Consider the following 20,339-nt stretch of genomic DNA (forward strand, 5'->3'; position numbering starts at 1 on the left):
TTGGCAACTGGCAGAGCCATAGTCAATGCAAAGTCCCTGGTCGTTTATAAAAAACTTAGTATTTAAATTGTGTTTGTATGCTTTAAACTGTGTTTGCATGCATGTTATACATATACATACACATATATATGTTTTAAATTAAAATATAAAGCTTGCTCCCCCAACTCATGTTTCTATAATCCCCTGCTTTAACTGACTTTTTTCTTTAAATAACAGATCAACAACTGTTCCTGATTGAATTAGAAGAGAGCATCTAATATATTAACAGTGAGATTCAGCTGTCCCTTCAGCTACCACCCACAATGACGCTTGAATGGTACCTTCACTGCGCTACTGATACATACACATTATCTGTAACGTGTGTAAAATACCCACGTATCGCCTTTGGCAAAGCTCTCAGTTCTTCCCTGAATTACAAAACTCCCCAAACAAAAGGATCCATTCATCTCCTGCCACTGGAAACCAGCCAATCAGGGAGTGGAGAGAGGCAAAAGTCACGGATGTTACCCAATAGTTTCGGGGCAAAAGAAAAAAAACAGAGAAATAGAATTCTAGATGCAAGTTTATAGCCAGAGGAAATCTTAGTCTTAAAGGAATAATGCTATAAATCGACTCAGGATTTGCCTTAGACCCTGAGGGAGACACCTTTTCCATTACTATGAGACATCGCAAAGAGTTATAAGAAAGCACTGGGAATTCTATTTTACTTTCCATATTCAGACATCAACAGATCTACAGAAGAATCTCGGGGCCCATTCAACCAGACTTCTAATGGAAAGCGAAATTTAACAATAGGCCTGGAGAGAAAAACTGACACCCAGCTAACTAGCAAGGGCCCATCTTGTTCCTTTGAAATGTTTTTAATGTACTTAATGTTTAAATGTATTTCAGCGTTTAACACGTCTGCAGTGGCGTGCACGGAGGGATGAGGGACTGCTGAGTTAAATGTTTACTCCGCTGGCTCTGAGCACCATTCTCGTAGATCTGCCTCACCTCGGGTCACTAACCTCCGAGTCATGAAACACTGGCGTCAGAGAGAAACTTCGCGGCCATCTCTCCAAACCAGAACAATCCTCACATCTCTGTCTTTGTCTGAAGACCCCTCACGACAGTGAACTTGCTACTTATTGAGAAAAATCATCCCACTTTGGGCCCATTGGTAGGTTGAAATTTCTCTTCACCTTGGACTTAAAATTTCCATCAACTTGTCTTATTTAATAATAGTACCATTGCCTCATCTTCATACAATGATGTTAGCTTTTCAAATACTGAAACATTTTCACACTTTGCTGTCTTCACAGACCCTTCTTATCTCGATACCCTATCTGGAGGAGAAGAAGCCTAAAGGACTTACCTGGGTTACCAAGGCCCTGGAGGAAAAGCCTGGAAACATCTTGCCCTGTTCATACCAGTGAAGGGGGCTTTCCAACACTGTGCATATTTTGCTCTCTGGAATAAGATGTAAGATTCTCTTTCTTCTGTATGTCAGCACCCCCATCACAGCAGGTGGCTTCCCGCAACTTCTTCCTTCAAGACAAGGCTTGTGGTTCTCTGTCATTCTTGTCAAGCCCCTTTTCAACATCCCTTTTAAAATCATTTCCTCAACAAATTCCAGGTACAGTCTAGAGGAATATGGCAAAGACATGGAATATGCCAAATGGGGAGGGGGAGCCTCTTGCTTCCTTTGTTCTGGTCACTGTTTTTAATGCAAACTTTTTTTGGCAGGAGCCACATCACACCAGTGAGTCTAAGCTTTTTGTAAAATAAAACCTTTGTTCTTACACAAACTGTTAAGTCAGATTTTCCACCCCAAGTCCTTTCTTGGGAAGGACATGGCATAAAGACAAAGAAATGAAGGAAGGCAAAGAGAGAGGGAAGATTGGTTTTTCTGGCCAGTGGTTCGCCAACATTAGCCCACATTAGACACATCTGAAGGGCTTATTGAAACATCTATAGAGTCTCTAATTTAATAGGGATGAAGTTGGGGCACAAGAATTTGCATTTCTAACATGCTCCTAGGTGATGCACAAGCTGCTGGTCTAAGGGCCACTCAGAGAACTACTGTTCTAGTCTACATTGACACAATTCAGTTTTGAACCTATATGCAAATTTCACATATATCTCCGTTAACTTTGAACTTCTCATTTGACCTGGATTTTTAACATTTTGGAATCTCTCTGAACCTTAAGTTTGCTATCCTTGCCATAGTACCAGTCACTACACATCCAATGTCTTCATCAGGTTGATGATAACAGCATTAAATTATATAGAGCCAAAGCCATAACCTGGTGCTGTATCCATAGTTACTTCTTTTCTGGTTGGCCTTGTTTTCTTTAATCAACACCCTGTGGTGTGTTGTATACAGCAGAACAAAGCAGAACTTCACTAGTGTACATGAGGTGTGAGGCCCAGTTTAAGCTGGAGTCCTGCCCATCTTCACTGATCCATTCCATACCCTCTGTGGTTCTTTAGGTTTCTTTGAAGAACCCATGGAGCTTGCCAAGTACTTCCGGAAATCATTAGTGTAGGGAAAAGGTTCATAGGCTTTGAAGTCAGGCAAACATAAACCATCACTTCCTTAGTATGATAGTCTCTGGGCCCATCCATGTTGCTGCAAATGGCATCATTTCATTCTTTTTTATGTCTGAGTAGTATTCCATTGAATGTGTGTACCACATCTTCTTTATCCATTCATGTATCAGTGTTAACTTAGGTTGCTTCTGAGACTTGGCTATTGTGAATAGTGCTGCTATGAACAACTGAAGTGCACATATCTTTTCCAATTAGAGTTTTCTCTGTATGTATACCCAGGAATGGGATTGCAGGATCATATGCTGGCTCTATTTTTAGTTCTTTAAGGAACCTCCATACTGTTATCCATAGTGGCTGCACCAATTTACATTCTCACCAACTGTGTAGGAGGGCTCCCTTTTCTCCACACCCTCTCCAGCATTTGTTATTTGTAGATTTTTTGATGATGGCCATTCTGACTGGTGTGAGGTGATACCTCACTGTGGTTCTGATTTGCATTTCTCTAATAATTAGGGATGTTGAACATCTTTTCATGTGCACATGGCTTTCTTCTTAGAAGGACACTGACCATATAGGGTGAGAAGTCTATCCTACTCTGGTATAACCTCATGTTAACTTAACTAATTACATCTGCAATGAGCCTACTTCCAAATAAGGTCACGTTCTGAGATGCTGAGGGTCGGGACGTCCACATATCATTTTTGAAGGGACACAATTCAACCTATAACAGTGGGTATGCATGCATGACTCTGGGTTGCATATGTTCTGATGCTTGATCTGATGGGGAAGTTCTTCAAAGCAAAAAATTCTTATTCTTCCATAGTTTTTTCCACTGAAGTTTATATAGTCTGTCCTTGGTAAATTCTTATCGACTAACAGACTTCATTAGAAAGACATAGATGATCAAGTGACATACAAGCCCCTGAACAATCAGTCTTTTATAGTGATAGAAACTACTTCTCAGAATTTTACACATACACATGGACATTCTCGTCATAGAGACGTCATAGATAGACAGACACACAGGCATCTACATCTATATATCTATACCTCTATCTATGACGACAAAGAATCACCAATATAAACAATTTTATACTGTATTTTACCCTTCTTACTTAATATATTTCATTGTGAGAATGAAAATGATGAGAAAAAGCAAGAAAGTAGAATTTCCAAGTAATAGAAAGTGGGGTCTTAGAATCAGAACTGGGTAAACGGCTTCTCTTCCACTGAGGCATAAACGTAGCCCTTTGTCCCTGTTTAACTGCAGCCACTTTGAACAACGCTAGGTCACCTTGGGCATGTCTAACAAACTGACACACTGCACGATTATCCTTCGGAAAGTGGCCTAACAGACCCAGCTCTTATCCTGCTTCTCCCATCGCCACGGCCTGTAACTGCCATGGCTCCTTTGTGACTGCATCCCTCTAAGAGGTCGAAAGGAATGCACACTTCACAAGAGCTTCACAAGAGCCTGCATAGTAGATGCCTATGCAACATACATCAGCTTCAAAAGAAAGACTTGCGTAAAAATACAGTCCCTTTGGAGGTGAGATATTTACATTATTATGTCCTGACATTAGCTCTTTCTTGTTACAGTACAAAGTAACGCACATTGGTATGGTTCTATACTACACAGATCCACGGCCAATTACAATAAAGTATGGTATACAGAGGTCTTTAATGACCTTTATGGAAATGACACCAGCAAGCTACACACACACACCCCTACACACATACATACACACATATACACACATACACACACATATACATATACACACACACATACACACACACCCCTACACACATACATACATACACACATACACACACACACACACACACACACACACACACACACAGAGGAAAGCCTCTCATCTCTGATGAAAACACCTCAAAGTTCCCTATTGTTCCCTTCACTTTTTTCAATCTCCACACACGGGCCTTTGTGCTGGCTGCACGTGTGCATAAACAAGTACGTGCATCTCCTCAGGTCTGAGGGATGAAGGAGTCCTTTGTGTAAACGGAAAGTCTCTGAGATGCTGCAGCTTGACCACATTCACAAGACCATTGGATATAAATCACACCGCAGAGAAAATGACTCAACTAGACACAAGTCACATCCGCACAGGCAAGGAAAGAGGCCTGCACCATCCAAAGTCAATGATGGAATCTGATGGGAAACAAAGTCAAGACCACAGGTCAGGTCAGTCCTTAGGACCAAACCACACATCTCAGTCCTGCAGATGTGGATAATTAGCCAGCGATTTCCTACCCTGGGGAAATGAGTCTCCCCAAGAAAACTGAGAGCTCTCTGGGGCCATGTCTTCTGATTTTCTCATTTGATCTCCCCTTCCAATGCTGCTCTGACTGGACACAAACACACACATACTTAGGGGACACACTTCCAGCCCCCTTTTCCTTCTTCCTGGCTCCCAGCCACCCATGTGACCTGTACTGTGATTCAAGTCCCTGCTTACATTCAGCTGAGCCCTTTAATTTAGGGGCTGCGATTCCAAAGTAATGAGTCTAAAAAAATAAATAAAGAGCCTGGTTTTCCTACTGTGTTTATGGGTTACCCAAGAGTATCAGTTTCATTAATTTACTGTATAGATGTATTTTACCTACATGGTTATTATTCACTTAATCAGAAGTAGCTCGGAATAAATAACAAAAAATGGATAGCTATCAATGTTTCTTTCCTCATAAATAGCCACATAGATAGTTTTAAAACAAATCTAACAGAATTTCCAAATCCAAACAACTGATGTTTCTCAAGTCCCCTGATGATGTTACACACGTATTTCTACAACGGTCCTTGTACTTATATCTTTTTAAAAAATTTTTATTGGAGTATAGTTGATTTACAATGTTGTGTTAGTTTCAGGCGTGCAGCAAAGTGAATCGGTTATAAATATATATAATCCTTATACTTAAGTCTTATTTTGAAATGTTTCTTCAATGACTCAAAGACATGTATTGAGCATCATCTATGCACCAGGTGCTGTTCTGGAAGTTTATCTCTAGAAGTTTATCTCTAGAGGTGGAGACAAGACCATAAACAAGATGAAAATGAAGAAGATCACGTGTAGCAGGTGACAAGCATATGGAGGACAAACGTGGAGAACAGGGACCCTGAGATGTCAGACAGGGTGGCCAGGAAAGTCTCTGAGCAGGTGATATTTGAGGAAAGATCTGAAGGCATAAAGAGAGGGAGCCTTCTGGAAAATGGCAAAGAGCACTGCGGGTGGAGAGAATAGCGGCTGCCGGCTTTAGGATGGAGTGAGCCCAGGGTGTTTGAGGAGCAGCAAAGAGGCTAGGATGGGGGAGCCCCCTGAGTGGGGCCAGACACGACTGGGCGGGGCAAGCGAGCAATAGGTCAGGGACGGCCTCAGGAGGCACAAGAAGGCCTTTGGCTCCTACGTGGAGTGAGGTAAGAAGCCACTACAGGGCTCTGACCAGGGGACTTGGATCTGACCAACCTCTCAGCAGAGATCACCCTCACTGCTGTGTTGCATACAGCCTTGAAGGCCGCCAGGGTACAAACAGCAAGACGAGGCCACTGCAAAAGCCCAAGCAAGAGACAAGAACCCCTGGGACCAGGGTGGTAGCAGCAGAGATGTGAGAAGTGGTTGGATTTCGGACTCATCTTTTAAAAACTGCCATCATATAGGAAAATCAACGGAATTACTTTTTACTTTCCTCTTATTGAGAACTTTGACAGTTTTCAAAAATCAACAGTATCTTTCAAAAAAATCCAGATTTGTCCCCGTTGAAGGAATTCTCAATTGTGTATTTGTGGGCTCTGAACACAGTTTCAGAACCCAAAGTTCCCCCAAAATATTCTGATTACTGTTGCTATCAGGAAACAAACATATATCTTCCCTTGGAACAATTTTTGCCCCGGTGGAGTTATGGAAAAGTTGACATACATTTACAAGATGGAAATAAAACTATTTTAAAATCAATCCAGGAAGCAGGTATCAAGCCTATGCGTGTGGTGGTGAGGCAGGCAGAGGTAGTTACGGGGCTGGAGATGAGGTAAAAAGACATCCCCACTGAGGTCAGTCACTCTGTAATGGTTTCCTCAAAAAGAAAAGCAAAACACATCACAGCCCCCAGCTCATCAGGGCTGCCCCTGGCATTTTGATAAAGCAAACACCCAGAGCACTAACACCACGGCTGTCCCCGTAATCCTGCTCTGCTCCCCTGATCCCTGGAAATGGGTCAGATGAGACCTCATCCAATCAGAGATGAATGACATCATCCAACCAGAGGTGACTGACATCATCGCGGAGTAATTTTACAATCACAAAGCCACTCTAGGGGAAACATAAACTATGTTCTAGATGACAAGCAAAGCCCTGATGAAAAGAATCCACTCCTGACGCAGCCAATGTGCCAGACACCTCATGGCTGTGTTGTCCTCACAGCAACTCATTAGACAAGAACTGTTACCTCCACTGGATGATGAAACAGTGAGGCTCAGAGACATAAGTGATTTGTAAGACCAGAAAGCTAATAAATAGAAAAGGTGAAAGGTGAACCCAGGGCTGACTGGCGGCAATGTTCCTTTTCTTTCCTACCCCAGAGCTACTCACCAGCAATTGAATGAGACCACCGCACACAGAGTGAGTTGCAAATACTGTTTAAGGAAGTCCCGAAGCTAACTCCTGGGACAGCCAGTGCAAACCCAGGACCCGCAACACTAGGCGCTAAGGTGAGTTTTCATTACTAAGGGATTTTAAGCAGATCATAAATTTAAGAAATTGTTTCTGATAAAAGTTCAAAGACAATGCTTCGAAAACTATAATAATAATAGTAACCATTGAATTGACTGATATGGTGCTAAGAGTTTCCATGAACTCTCTCCATGCCTTACAAAATCCTTGCCAAGTAAGTGCTTTTATCCACATTTTACTGATACAGACGTCATCTCAGTGATGTAACTTCCTCAGATTCCCCCACGGGGCAAAGCCACACCTGGAACCCACACTGACCCAACTCCAAAGCCTGGGCTCCTCCTACCAGTTGAGTAAAGTAGTCAACAGCACGGCCTTCGGGGCCAGACTGCCTGGGTTCAACTCCTGGCTCGGCCTCCTTGAAGCTGTGTGGCCTGGGAAAGTTTCTCAACCTCTCTGCACCTCAGTTTCCTCATTTGTAAAATGAAGACTATCATAGTAACCACCTCATAGGATTATTATAAGGATTAAATGAATCAATCTCTACAAAGCACTTAAAATAGTGCCCAGCAGACAGTAAGCATCGCATGGATTAGAGATAATTATCAGCGTGGTTACTCTCACACTACGCAAAAGAACAGAGATTTATCAGTTACCATTGCATAATTATTAACATTACTCTGAATACAGCGGGGAAGGACCACTGTTCACACCACTTTTGGGGTCCCGTCTGCTCACAGGTTTCACAGGCTCTGGGTAACGTCATAACCTGATGCAAATGAGAGCCATCCAATTTCCTTACGAGGTGAGCATGTCATTCGATCAGTTTGCAAAAACCTGAGATATTAATGGCTTTGTGCAAACAAAGTGTTTATTATACCCACGGCTTTTTTTAAAAAGTGGGTTACTATACCGTGTGTGTCTCCAACGTGGCGCCAGAGTTAGGATCGGTATTAAGGGGATTGTACGCTGTAAAATTCTGGACAACAGGAGCACAGTATAACTTTTTTTTTTTCAGTAGCACTTTTTGCAAGTCTAATTTCAGACAGTCAGGTTTCTTGGCCTACCTCTTTATATTTTGCACACCCTTGGGCAATATGAGAAATGAAAGCTGAACTCTGTGTGTGTGCGCGCACGCACGCGGGCCTGTGTGCACACAATTGCATATATACGCACGTGCGCGCGCATGTGTTTGGGATTAGGAAGAGGGTGCAATTTTCATTAACCCCGTTAGTGCTGCAGTCCTTGCAATGACAGGAACCTCACCCTTCATTTTGCAGCTTTAAAGTCCCTTAAAATGCAGACCAAGGCTATCTACCTTGAATTTTCACTGTAAAGCCTTAGGGGTGTGCATCGTTTAAAATCTTTCGCTGAGATGAGATACAATGTCCATTAAAAGCAGCCGGGATTCGCTCCTCCCCACTAAACTCTTTGTTTACTTATTTTGCTCCATAAACATCAATTCACCCTTTCACCTTCAAATCTGAAAAATCATTTCATATGAACTATACGGCTTGAAGCTAAAAATAAATGGATATATTGTATGTCAATTATATCTCAATACAAGTTCTTACTAAAAAAATGGATATAAATGACCTAGGATTTAGCAGCTGCTTTGTACAGCTTTGCAAGGGATCGCTAAAGATGAGATTTCATCACATTAGACAACCTGTTACTGTATAAATGCAAAGTCAACTAGGCATTACATTCCAAGAATTGGGAGTTCCCCGGCAGTCCAGTGGTTAGGGCTCCACGCTTCTACTGCAGGGGGCATGGGTTTGATGCCTGGTCAGGGAACTAAGATCCCGCATGCCGTGCCGAGAGGCATGGCCAAAATAAACAAATAAATAAATAAACTCTATATAGTGGGTTAGCGTGGCAGATTGAAGATGGCTGCAACTTCTTTGACCCTCCTCCCATCAAGAGATGGTGACTATTTCCTTTGCCTTTGAATCTGGCCTGGGCTGTAGGTCGTTTAATCAACAGAATAAGGTGAAAGTGATGCTCTGCTGGTTCTGGGCCTTGTCTTTCAGAGGACTGGCAGCTTCTGCCTTGGGCACGTGGCCCCCTAAGCCTCATGTAAAAAGCCCGACTACTCTTCTGGGAAGACCACGTGGATGCATCCTGAAACCATTCAGAGAGAAGGAGGGGCTCCGTCATCCCATCGAAGCTCCAAGCTTATGAGCAAACTCATCACAGATCCTGCAGACCAGCCCAGCTGCCACCTGAGCACCATCAAGTGGCCCCAGTCAAAGCCACATGGAGCAGAAGAACAGCCTAGCCAAGTCCTGCCCAAGTTTCTGACCCCTAAAAATTGATAAAATAATTGATATTTGAGGCCATGAAAATTGGGAGTAGTTTGTCATACTGTGACGAGATAAACATTACAAAGGTACAAATCTTATCCTAGAGGTGGTAAAATTTTAAATGAGTGGTAAATAGAGCCGCAGACAGAGAAAACCAATTTATGGTTACCAAAGGGGAAAGGGAGGGAGGGATAAGTCGGGAGTGTGGGATTAACACATACACAGTACTATATATAAAACAGATAACCAACAAGGACCTACTATATAGTACAGGGAACTATACCTGATGTTTTGTAATAACCTATAAGGGAAAAGAATCTGAAAAAGTGCATGTGTGCATGTGGCGGGGGGGGGAATGTATCACTGAATCACTTTGCTGTACACCAGAAACTAACACAACATTGTAAATCAACTACATTTCAATTAAAAAAATGGAAAATAAGTCTGAAAAGGGTGTAAGTTGGCGAGAGGAAGCTAGAAATAGCTGGGATTTCCAAGGCCCTCTGAGGTCAGCACCCCTAAACATAAGTATTCTTTGGTGGTCCCATACGGCCACAAGGTCATGGGCATCCTTCCATAAGTTACTAATTGCTTGGTGCCTCAGTGCTCTGCTTGTAAAACTGGGCACTTGGGCCCCTCCAAGGCGGCATATACCCTTGCTCTTGTTGGTGATATTCGATTGGAGAAGATTCCCCTTTCCCTATTTTTTTCCCTCTTATAACTCTGGGCCTGATTTTAATCATAAATACAAGCGCAACTTAATCAAAGAAAGATGTATTCAATTTTCCAAATGGGCTGAGAGCTCTACTAAATATTAGTAGGTTCAAAAGCATTCCCAGAGCACTGGAGCTTTATCAGAGCATATTTCAATAAAGGCTGCCTTTGACAGAAATCTCTAAAAATATGGTAAGGGTCACTCCTATTTGGAAAAATTTCAGTTTTCCTCTTTTTTGCCCTCTCTCCCTTCACATCAGAAGCCTTCATCCCTTTCCTATTCCCTCCGGTACTGGTGTCTGTCTGAAGTCATATCACAGTCACACCAGTATATGCTCTTTAGAGTCTGTTAACATAACGGAAGGCCGAGGTAGCAAGAGGACAGTACGGTTTTATATTACCATCATTCATCACAGCTCTGACAGACTATTCTGTAGAGAGGAGAAGAGTGAGAGTCGCCTTGCCAAACTAAACACGATTTCCACAGAAGCTCGGGTGTCCTGACTCTCCCAGGCAGGGAGAAATCAACAGTTGCAAAGCCCTGGACAAAACGAACTCTGAACTCACTCCCAGAAATGCTATCTTAGGTCCTTCCAGCCTGCGATTCTGACTCTAGAAGGAGGACCCATATACATTTTATGGGACAGAATGACCCCCAAAAGCCTGGGCTATGCCTCAGATCTGTGCCTCCCAATGGAATGATCACATCTGAATCACGAGGAGAGCTTTTTGAAACCACATCTGTCCAGAGGCAAATCTTTTCCCCCTCCAGAAAGAATCAGAATCTCCAGGAAAGGGACCACGGGCAGGTCTTGTAGAAGCTCCCCCAGGGCATTTAGAGGTAGGGGAGTACCTCCTGAACCCACATGTGAGTGCGCACACATGCTCTCTCTCGCGCGCGCCCTGATTCAAATCAATGTCCTGAGGAGTCCTAATAAATCATCCACGCAATCATCTAAACGCCCTGGAAACCTGTTCCTAGTCCTCCTATCTTTCTTCCTCTAGGAAGTAGATTGTCACCCATGTGTCAAGTAATATAATAGTCAAAGGGCATCTAGAAACTTCAGAGGCTTTGTTCTCCTGAATAGTTGAGCTCTCCAAATATCTACAGATCTGCCCATTTAAGCACTGAGTATTTTATTTTTCAAAACAGCCTTTTGGCAATTTTGGGTAGAAAGCTCTCTAGTATTTCACAGCACGCATTCAGCTACCTGAATATAATTTAGCATCACCTGCATAATTCAAAGCCATTACCATAAGCATCAATTTCTGCCCTGGGACTTGAAAAGGGAGTTTATCACTGAAGGCGGCAAAGACTTCCAAATGCATTGAAGGCAAGTGGACCGTCGGAGAAGAACAAGCCAGAAATGGGACTCCAAATAAAGAGGCCACAAACAGATGTCAGAAGCCAGGCAGGGTGCCACAGAGGTAAAGACGGGGTTAACTACAAACAGGATAAGATTTAGGAAAGTTGTCCCTAAGAGGCATTGCATTCTGTGACTTGATCTTCTGGGCTGGCATCACTGGGGTGCACGGGCAAACATCTCAAGTCTAAAGGGTCCTCTCCCCCCTCCAGCCCTCCTTCTAATCCAGGGCTTTGAATTCCTTGTGATCCCAGAGAGGACCAAAGGCGGTCTTTCCGGTGAGTCAGCTGTGTGTGTGCGCCGTGTCTGCTGTGAGGGGGTGCAGGGATCTCTCTGACTTACTTCCTGGACCTTGGCTGTGTTTCAGGAGGTTAGATTGCCACATAGCTGAGCTCCAGATAGATAAAGATGTTATTCTTCCTTATTTTCCTCTGAAACTACCTCCTTCCCGGATCCCGTGTTCAGTGACACTGAACAAGCCCAAGGTCACGTTCTCCATACAATAAGCTTCCATCTCGGGCTGTATCTTTTCCAATTGGGGGACTTTAATTGGAGCAGAGCCTGCTGCTTGTGTCATGGGGCAGCCAGTACTGCAGTAACCTCTGGGAAGGCACGCATCCACTGAGAACTCACTAGGGTCCTCTAGATGACCAGCTTGCAGGGACAGATCCCCTCCCGGAGAGGAGATGGCCTCTGGAAGGAAGACTAACCATCAGTAATCGGCTCTCAGAGGCCACTCCTTGGAGCATAAGGTCAGGAGTCAAAGAATAACAGTGATTTAGCAGCTTACGTTACAGGCAACAAAACCTAACAGACCTTGCACTTCAATTAACTGAAGACACGTAACTGAAACAGGGCCAGAGAGGGCAATCCATCTGTACAGAGAGTCATGTAAGGCAGACTTAATTGAAAAAGAAGAAAAAAGAAGGCAGGGAATCGTGTTTTTGTTTATATTTTTCAAATTACCTTGCAATATCTCTGGCTACGTTTGATCAAGCTGCTTTTTCAGAGAACTCAGTCGTTGCTTTCCCTCCAAATATCACTCCACCCTCTGGCCGGCCTAGTTTCTCTTATTTTTCTTCTATTCTGGCTGATATTGAGGCAAAGAGGTAGGGAAGGATTTGCTACAAACAGCAAATGTGATGAGGAGTGAGCGCCTGGGAATCGGAGCTGGATCTGTATCCCAGCCCTGCCCACCCCCCAGCTGTGTGACCCTGGCCAAGTGACTTAGTATCTCTGTGACTCAGCATCTTTCCCTGTAAAAAGGAGAAAGAATACAGTAGTAGAAAGAACATTTGAAATGAGTGAAGGTGGTCTAAAGGCACAAACTTCCAGCTATAAGATAAGTTCTGGGGATGTAATGTACAACATGGTGACGATAGTTTGCAATATTGTACTGAGTATTTAAAAGTTGCTAAGGGAGTAAATCTTAAAAGTTCTTACCACAAAGGGAAAAAAACAGTGTGACTATGTGAAGTGATGGATGTTAACTAAACTTATTGTAGTGATCATTTTGCAATATATACATATATCAAATCTTTATGTTGTACACCTTGAACTAATACAATGGTATCTGTCTATTACCTGTCAATAAGTGAAACAAAAAAGATACTTCATCCTGCAAACTTCACAGTAGAGCTGTGAATACTAACGGAGACAATACTTATAAAGTGCTTAGCAGCGGGGCTGGTCCACAGAAAGCCGACTCTGTCTGATGCTCTCAGAACATGCATTAAGATTTGAAGGTCTCCAAAGAGAGGTCCCTGAGGATCCATTTTAATAAGTAAGAACTACTTTTCATGAACACACAGGTAAACTAGTACTTAAAAACTGTTTTAACAACTTCAAACTCATTCCCTGAGATTTCACATACAGTGTTCATTTGTATGGGAATTCTTCCATTTTCCTAGTAAAAGCAAAGCCAAGTCTTATCCCAATGACCAAAATTTCCAAATGTTCACAATCGCAGGACAATTAGAGGTTTCCACATGCAGATGCCAACTGCTTTCATTCCCTCACGTAAGCCTGCTGTTCCGTTACACTGTCTCACATGCCCCCTCCTTAACACGGGGGTTCTCGGGTCTGTTCTCGCTTAGTCTCCTTCTACACATCTTCCCTGGAGGTCAACCCTCTGCCCTAGTCTTTCCTCACCTCCTGGCACTGAGCACCATCTCTTTGGTACCCTCAACAGGCTCCTTCAAAGAAGGCCCTGTTTAGGGAGACGTAGCTCCTTCTGTCAAGAATGACCATCCCTCATTCTGTTTTAACAGATGCTTCTTGAGGCCCCACCCAAACATCCAGTCCCTGGTGAAATCTTTCCAACTCTGCCCTCTACATACACGGTTCATATGACACTATGACTTATTCACTATGACCTGGTCTGCCTCCCTCGCCAGACTCAGGGCTTTCGGAGCAGTGCTTTCATGTGTATCAGAATCCCCTAAAGACCTTGTTAAAAATGTAAATTTTGGTCTACATTCTGATGCAGTAAGTCTGGGTGGGGCACAAGATTCTGCATTTCTCTCAGCTCCTAAGTAATGCTGATGCTACTGCCCAGTAGCCCACGTGAGTAATAAGCTATTAAAAACATCGCTCACATCTCGGTAACCTGGCATCACCATCACCATCATCATCATCATCATCAACTTCTGACACAGCTATCCAGACACTGTACTTAGGGAGATGAGATGTCAGGGCTGCCTGAAATAACGCAGGCCAGGGTTGAACAGAGGATGTGGATCTGGTGGCAGGTGGACAGGAAAGCGTGGGTAGAATCAAAGAGGAAAGGGAGGCAGGATGAGGTTAGTGAAGAGACAGGAGGTAGCAAAGAGAGGAAGAAAAGAGAGTGAAAAAGATGGAGAGAGGAGACAACAGGAAGGAAGAGACGAGGGAAGAAAGGGAGAAAGGGATGGCCATCAGGTGAGAAAAGAACGGTAGCTGACGTCTCTCCTTGGAGTGGGACTGGTCCTAAGTCATCTGAGCTTCCAGAGCAGGGGGTAGACTTCTGGACTTGAGCCCTCCCAAGGATGGGCACTCCAGCCATTCATGCTCAGAGCTAACCCCGTTTACTCTAAAGGTTCTACCTTCCTGAGCGAGTGAGGAATGAGCGAGTGAGAAGAATAACAAATGAGGGTCTATCTCGTGATTATGAGTGTAGAAAACACTATATCTTAGTTCAGAAAATCTCAGTCTGTAGGAAGTCCTTTACCCTGACTTCAAACTGACTGTCCATTCAAGCCACCCAAACAAAAGTTACCTGATACAGTTCGATCCGTTGTTCAGGCACTCTGGCTTTCGGGTTCTGTAAACGAAAGACTCTGAACTCTGCCTTCACCAGATTGGAAGCATTCTTCTCCATAGCGGAGACATCAAATCGGACAATTCTGAAGTAGGGTCTGTAGAAGGTGGGCGGGATGGCATCTGTAAAAAGTTAGGGCAGTCATTCAAAATGATAGAAATCCATTGTTCTCTCACAAAAGACCACGCAGCATGAGATAGTCTTAAGAAACCATACGGGAAATATCTACAGAATGATGTCGTTTCCAATGGCCAATTTAATTTCATTAACAATTGAACCAGAAAGAAATATATAAACATGCATATTTGGTTACAGGAGTAGCCAGTAAACAGGGATGAACAAACCACTTCCAACTCCATTTGAGGGTGTGAAGTTAACCCTCTCCTTTGAAAGTGGACAGAGTGGTGGAAGATCCTAGATGGTAATGAAATGGGACAAGTTCACGACAGTTGATGCCTGGAGAGAGCTGTCAGGCTTGCATACACTTTAATAAGTTGTGCCAAGAAAATAGCTCCTAATGGCAAGCAGTTTGCCCATGTATTTTTTTTCCTTGAAATTTTGGCATCCAAACACTGTACCCTCTCCAGGTTCATGGACTGCATCTTTCTTGGCTTCGACAATTTGGTCTTTCACACACATAGGACCAAATACACCCTCTAGTCAAGTTAGGGTGAGAACATTTGAAGAAAAATACACACATACTGGCTATACCAGGTCCAGTCTTAAAATTCTGTATTTGGCATACATGTCCGTTGGTGGGAGGGAATCCTAGCTAATGAAGAGAAAGAATCAACCCAAATGACTTCTGCTCTACGCCATGAAAAATACAGAGATGCAGAAAGCCCACAACAATGTCAGGTTCATGGGCTGCTAGAATTTTGTTGTCATTTTGTAGTAATCTCTCATTGCCTTTGAATATGCAACTTGAGGTTACCCCCAAACCACAGCAAGTCCAAATTCTGTCCCCATACTTCATATGTGACACCCATTTATTAAGCACCTACACTGTACAGGCCATCTGTTATGTTTCTACACTATAGGCAGAATAGGTATATTTCTACAATACTCTTCCAAAATCTCCTGCAAACTTACTTTCATTATTCTGGAATGTTCCATCCAATGCTGGCGGCTCCGTGATTTTCTACCCCCTCCTCAATTATGTCACTTGATTACAACATAATCATTCATGGTTTTTTATGCCTCCTTACAAATGTCTTTATTACTTCATTGTTATGTTTGCTTATTTTGTTTTCCCCATGAAATTTTAAGAACCTTGAGGACTAACCCTATTTTCCAGGTCTTTCGTTTTCTCCATCTACCTAGGACAGGGCTCTGCACACATGGCATTCACCAAATACCCACTGTTTACGTAGCTGGTCATCAACAGGAGTCTTGAAAGACTCAGGCATCTGGCTATCGGCAAGACTAGCTTCTTATTAAATAAATGAACCATCCTGACGATTTTAAAATAGAAATAAATACCTTTCACAATTTCCTGGGAAATCCACACCCTGACAATTACACTGAAAAAAATAAAATGCCAGGAACACACCAACATTTCTTCATCTTAAGAGCTCTGCACTTTTTTCCCTCATAGAGGATTTTCGCCATTCCTTTCTCATGTTCTGTGACTCTCAGAAAGCAGCTTGTGGGGAAGCCGTGAACTTCAAACCATGCTCTGCTCGATGACTGTTTCACAAAGGACTGTGTGAATTGAGGTTCTGTAGCTCAGAAGTCTCAGAAATGAACAAATAAACAAGCAAACAACACCCCCCCACCCCCCCAAATCTAAAGCACCGCGGTTTCAGAGAAAAGGAGGTATTCATGCTGACACAGGGATGGCCTGCTGCATCACTACCATAAAATACTTGGTGGACAGTTCCAGGCAGGCAAACATTCACCCAGGCAGAAAGGTTTGGGGAGCCCCCTAGCAGCAATCTGAAAAGGGAGCAGCAAGAAGAAGTCAACCTTTCTCTCTGCTGGAACGTGCCCAGCCCAGGTGATTGGACAGGTGGTCCCATCCTGACCAGCTCAGCTGAAAACAGGCTGGGGGCCCAGGCAGAGAGGCCTAGGGAGGGCTGGCACTAAGCTCCCTGGCTTCACACACTCTTTAGTTTGGCCAGAACCTTCCAGAGGCCTAGTGGCTGCATTCAAGTTTGCACGGCCTCCCCACTGGACAGCAGCAGCTTCAAACATGCTTTGAAAGAGCGTCCTGAAAGGGCAAAGCTGCTTCAGTGCATTTCCTGTCATTAGGAAAAGTAAACATCTCATTGGTTCCCCGCTTCCTCTCAGTGGAACCCCCCACCAGGCCTGTGCTACTTCCACAGACACCCGTCGTTCACACCCGCCTGCCCCAATCTTATCCTTCCATCAAGTTTGTAAATAAGTGCTCTTGAGATTTATTTTTATTCTCTTTTGTGTTTATTAAACTTTGAACAATCTTTTTCTCTTTCTGGTCTTCTGCCCATACACACGCTTTCTTTTTATGGCCGCTTTGGACCAGGAGGTCAATTTTGTTTCTCCTTCTTCTAAGCAAATCATCCAATGATCCTGTCCTAGGCTTTCGAGCTTTGAAGGGGTGTTTGCAAATATTTACAGGGGCTGCTTGATAGCTAAGTACGTTGCTCTGCTCTGTTCCCTATAAGCTGGCAAACAGCCTTCCCCCCCTCCGGCCATTATAACCATTTGGCTGTTTTGACTGCCTGATAATACAAATCCACAGTTTTGGTTCACGTTTTGTAAGTTGAAGCAGTTCATGCAGGAGGTGAAATGACAGCTGAGCACCCGCCACTAGCGCCTCGGCTTTGCTCTTGTGGCCACAGAGAAGGGACCAAGCCAGCAGGGCACAGCAGCCTCTCCCACACCCCCGCTCTAGCACCCAAGAGCAGGAGCTCACTGGACAAAGACTGGTAACTAAAGAACTGACCACCACTTCTAAGGGTCGGTCCCAGCTGTCCCCGGCTGTCCTCTGCTACAGGTCACCAGCCCCCTGCCTGGCTGGAGACTTTGAGTGACTTGCCAAATATCCTTGCATTTGGGGGAAAAAATAAAAATCACAGCAAAGTGTTCGGGCCTAGCCTGTGACCCTGCGCTTACCGCATAAAAGCTTTCGGACGCCTGGTGTGAAGAGCTCAACGCAGTCCTTCTGTACCCAGCCTGGAGGCTGAGGCTCGTTTCCCGGGCTTGGGGCGGCAGGATAGGTGTGTAATGGCTTGGGCAGCCCTGATCCACCCACCCAGCCTTGGAGGGATGCAGCTTTTTCCTCTGCCTTCTCCAAGAACTCATTTCCCCCTTTGGAATGGGAGTTCTCTCTCAAGGCCTGTGGTATTCCAGTCCAGTCCCTACGCCACTGCCAGGAGGTCAGGGACTTGTGTTTGACCTCTGGCAACTTGCCCACGCTCATCCTAGTTATCGCCCTCCTCTTGATGTCCGACCCACTTTTTTTGGTTCCATCGGATGCACTTTCCTCCAGCCCTGTGGATTTCAGACCACCAGGCCCGTTCTGAACCCCTACCCCAAGGGCCCCCTGCTGTCCCACATGCCTTCCTGTCGTGGAAAAGCTTGCATATGGGAGATTCCAGAATGTCACCCAGTAAGTGGTGTTCTCCTCACCTTAACCCTGGCCACACATTCCTGCTAAAATCCACTGGCCTCTTGGGGAATGGACACAGGGGTTAAAAAAAAGGAAGAAATCTAGCTACTGATTTACAGAGTAATCGTGTACAGAGTGCCTAGCAACAGAACATGACCACAAACCACTTTTATAAGCATGCTAGGTTGACTTGTTACCTGTTCCAAATAATTGATTAGCTCATTGTAAATTATCTTCTCCCCGTATTAGCACCTTGCGGTCAGGAATCTTCACTTAGAGTTCTTTGGTTCTCCACAGCCCAGGGCTGGCTTCATGGGCATGTGACCAGGACAGCTGCACCAGGTCCTGAGCTCAGAAAAGCCTCACACTGGAGTTTGATGCTCTGCGGTCACCATCTTGAAACCCTTAATCATTTCACCTTTGAATTTAGGCTTCACACTTGAAGTGTGATGGGACAGCGGGGCACGTGCGGGGGCATGGGGCCTCGCTCACGCGCTGTGCCACCCTCCCGTCACCTGCCGGCCTCCCCAGGATTGGCCCTCAGCCCCCTGCCCCTCACCACTGGAAGAGCCGGCGTCAGGCACCCACACCCGAACCGTCTCCGGGCAGGGCGCAGGGACAGCTGTTTCACCCCAGGCTGACAGCACATTCAGAGGCAACTCAGTGGGAGCAAAGACCTAGTCCTGCACAGTCACATATAGCTATAGGATCTGATGCAATGGGACCTTTAAGGCCATCTGAATTTTAACCCCAAATCAAAAAGTCCTAGCACTGTGGCAACAGGGACATCATTTGGCTTTTCTGAGCCTGCTTCTTCATGTATATAAGGAGGTAAATCATTTCCTACCTCATGTGTATTGACTCAGGTTGTCAGAATCAAGTGAGCAGATGAACATGCGAGCACTGGATCTAGTACAAATTTCCCCTCAAAAAGGTCCCTTCCTACTGCCTTTCCATCTTGCAAAAAAGATGCTAAGTGGTCCTTGGGCTTTCCTTAAATGTCCCACAGAGAAAGAACACTCTCTTAGCACCTAACTTAACTAGAAGAGAAGGAGCAGAACCAGCTAAGTGTCCTGGGACAGTTTATAAACGACTCTGGGTATTTGACTCCTCCCCCCTGCAGAGAGCAATTACAGTCACCGTGGTTCTCACAGATGCCCCGCCACCATGCTTTAATATTTCACCTGTTTCACTAAACCCTGACCGTCAGAAAGTGTGATGAGAGAATTCTACCTTCCCCACCAAACACCCTCTGCATCAAACAATCCCACCTCCCAGTTTGATGCTTCCATTAGGACCACTTAACAAATGTTAGCGGAAGACACACACTGAAGAAAGGTCTTACCACGTCACCAATATGCGAGGAGCTCTGATAGAAAGTGTAGATTTGGAGCCTGAAAGAAATACCCCAAGGATGTCCAGAGCTCAGGCTTTGGGGAGGCAAGGGTTTGATCATCTAGCCTGAATCTGGTGGCAGGGTGAGCTAGGTGGCCGCTCAGCTCACTTGCAGCTCTGCCCTTTCATCATTCTCGTTTTGATATTCTCAATATCAAAAGATGAGCCTCCAACAAGTATTTTTTCTCCCTGAAATCCTGCATCAGATGATTGTCCCTTGCCACCTGCATTGGAGTCACATGGCTGGGGGAGGGGGAGTGGCTTATGAATATGCTTATTATCTGTCTCCATCCCAGACCCACTGGTTGAATCCCAGGTGATTCTGTTGTACATTCAGATTTAATAACATCGGCCCTAGACCATGGTCCAACCATAATGAACACGGCCAGGCTTCCCTTCCCTTCAGTGTTAGGAACTAGTTATGGATGAGTAAAGTATGTCCATCCCACCATC

At 44.4% G+C, this 20,339-nt stretch overlaps 1 protein-coding gene across 3 annotated transcripts in view; it reads right to left on the reverse strand.

Annotated features, from left to right (window-relative positions):
- Positions 1-20,339, reverse strand: part of TGFB2 (transforming growth factor beta 2) — an 81,727-nt gene that overhangs the window by 15,050 nt on the left and 46,338 nt on the right. For all 3 annotated transcript variants that reach the window (XM_057729145.1, XM_057729144.1, XM_057729146.1), the window contains one exon: positions 14,858-15,021. In XM_057729145.1, coding sequence (XP_057585128.1) covers positions 14,858-15,021 — 164 coding nt within the window. The remainder of the gene's footprint in view (positions 1-14,857; positions 15,022-20,339) is intronic.

The sequence above is a fragment of the Hippopotamus amphibius genome, chromosome 3 (genome assembly GCF_030028045.1).
Source record: "Hippopotamus amphibius kiboko isolate mHipAmp2 chromosome 3, mHipAmp2.hap2, whole genome shotgun sequence".
NCBI classification, from domain to species: domain Eukaryota; kingdom Metazoa; phylum Chordata; class Mammalia; order Artiodactyla; family Hippopotamidae; genus Hippopotamus; species Hippopotamus amphibius.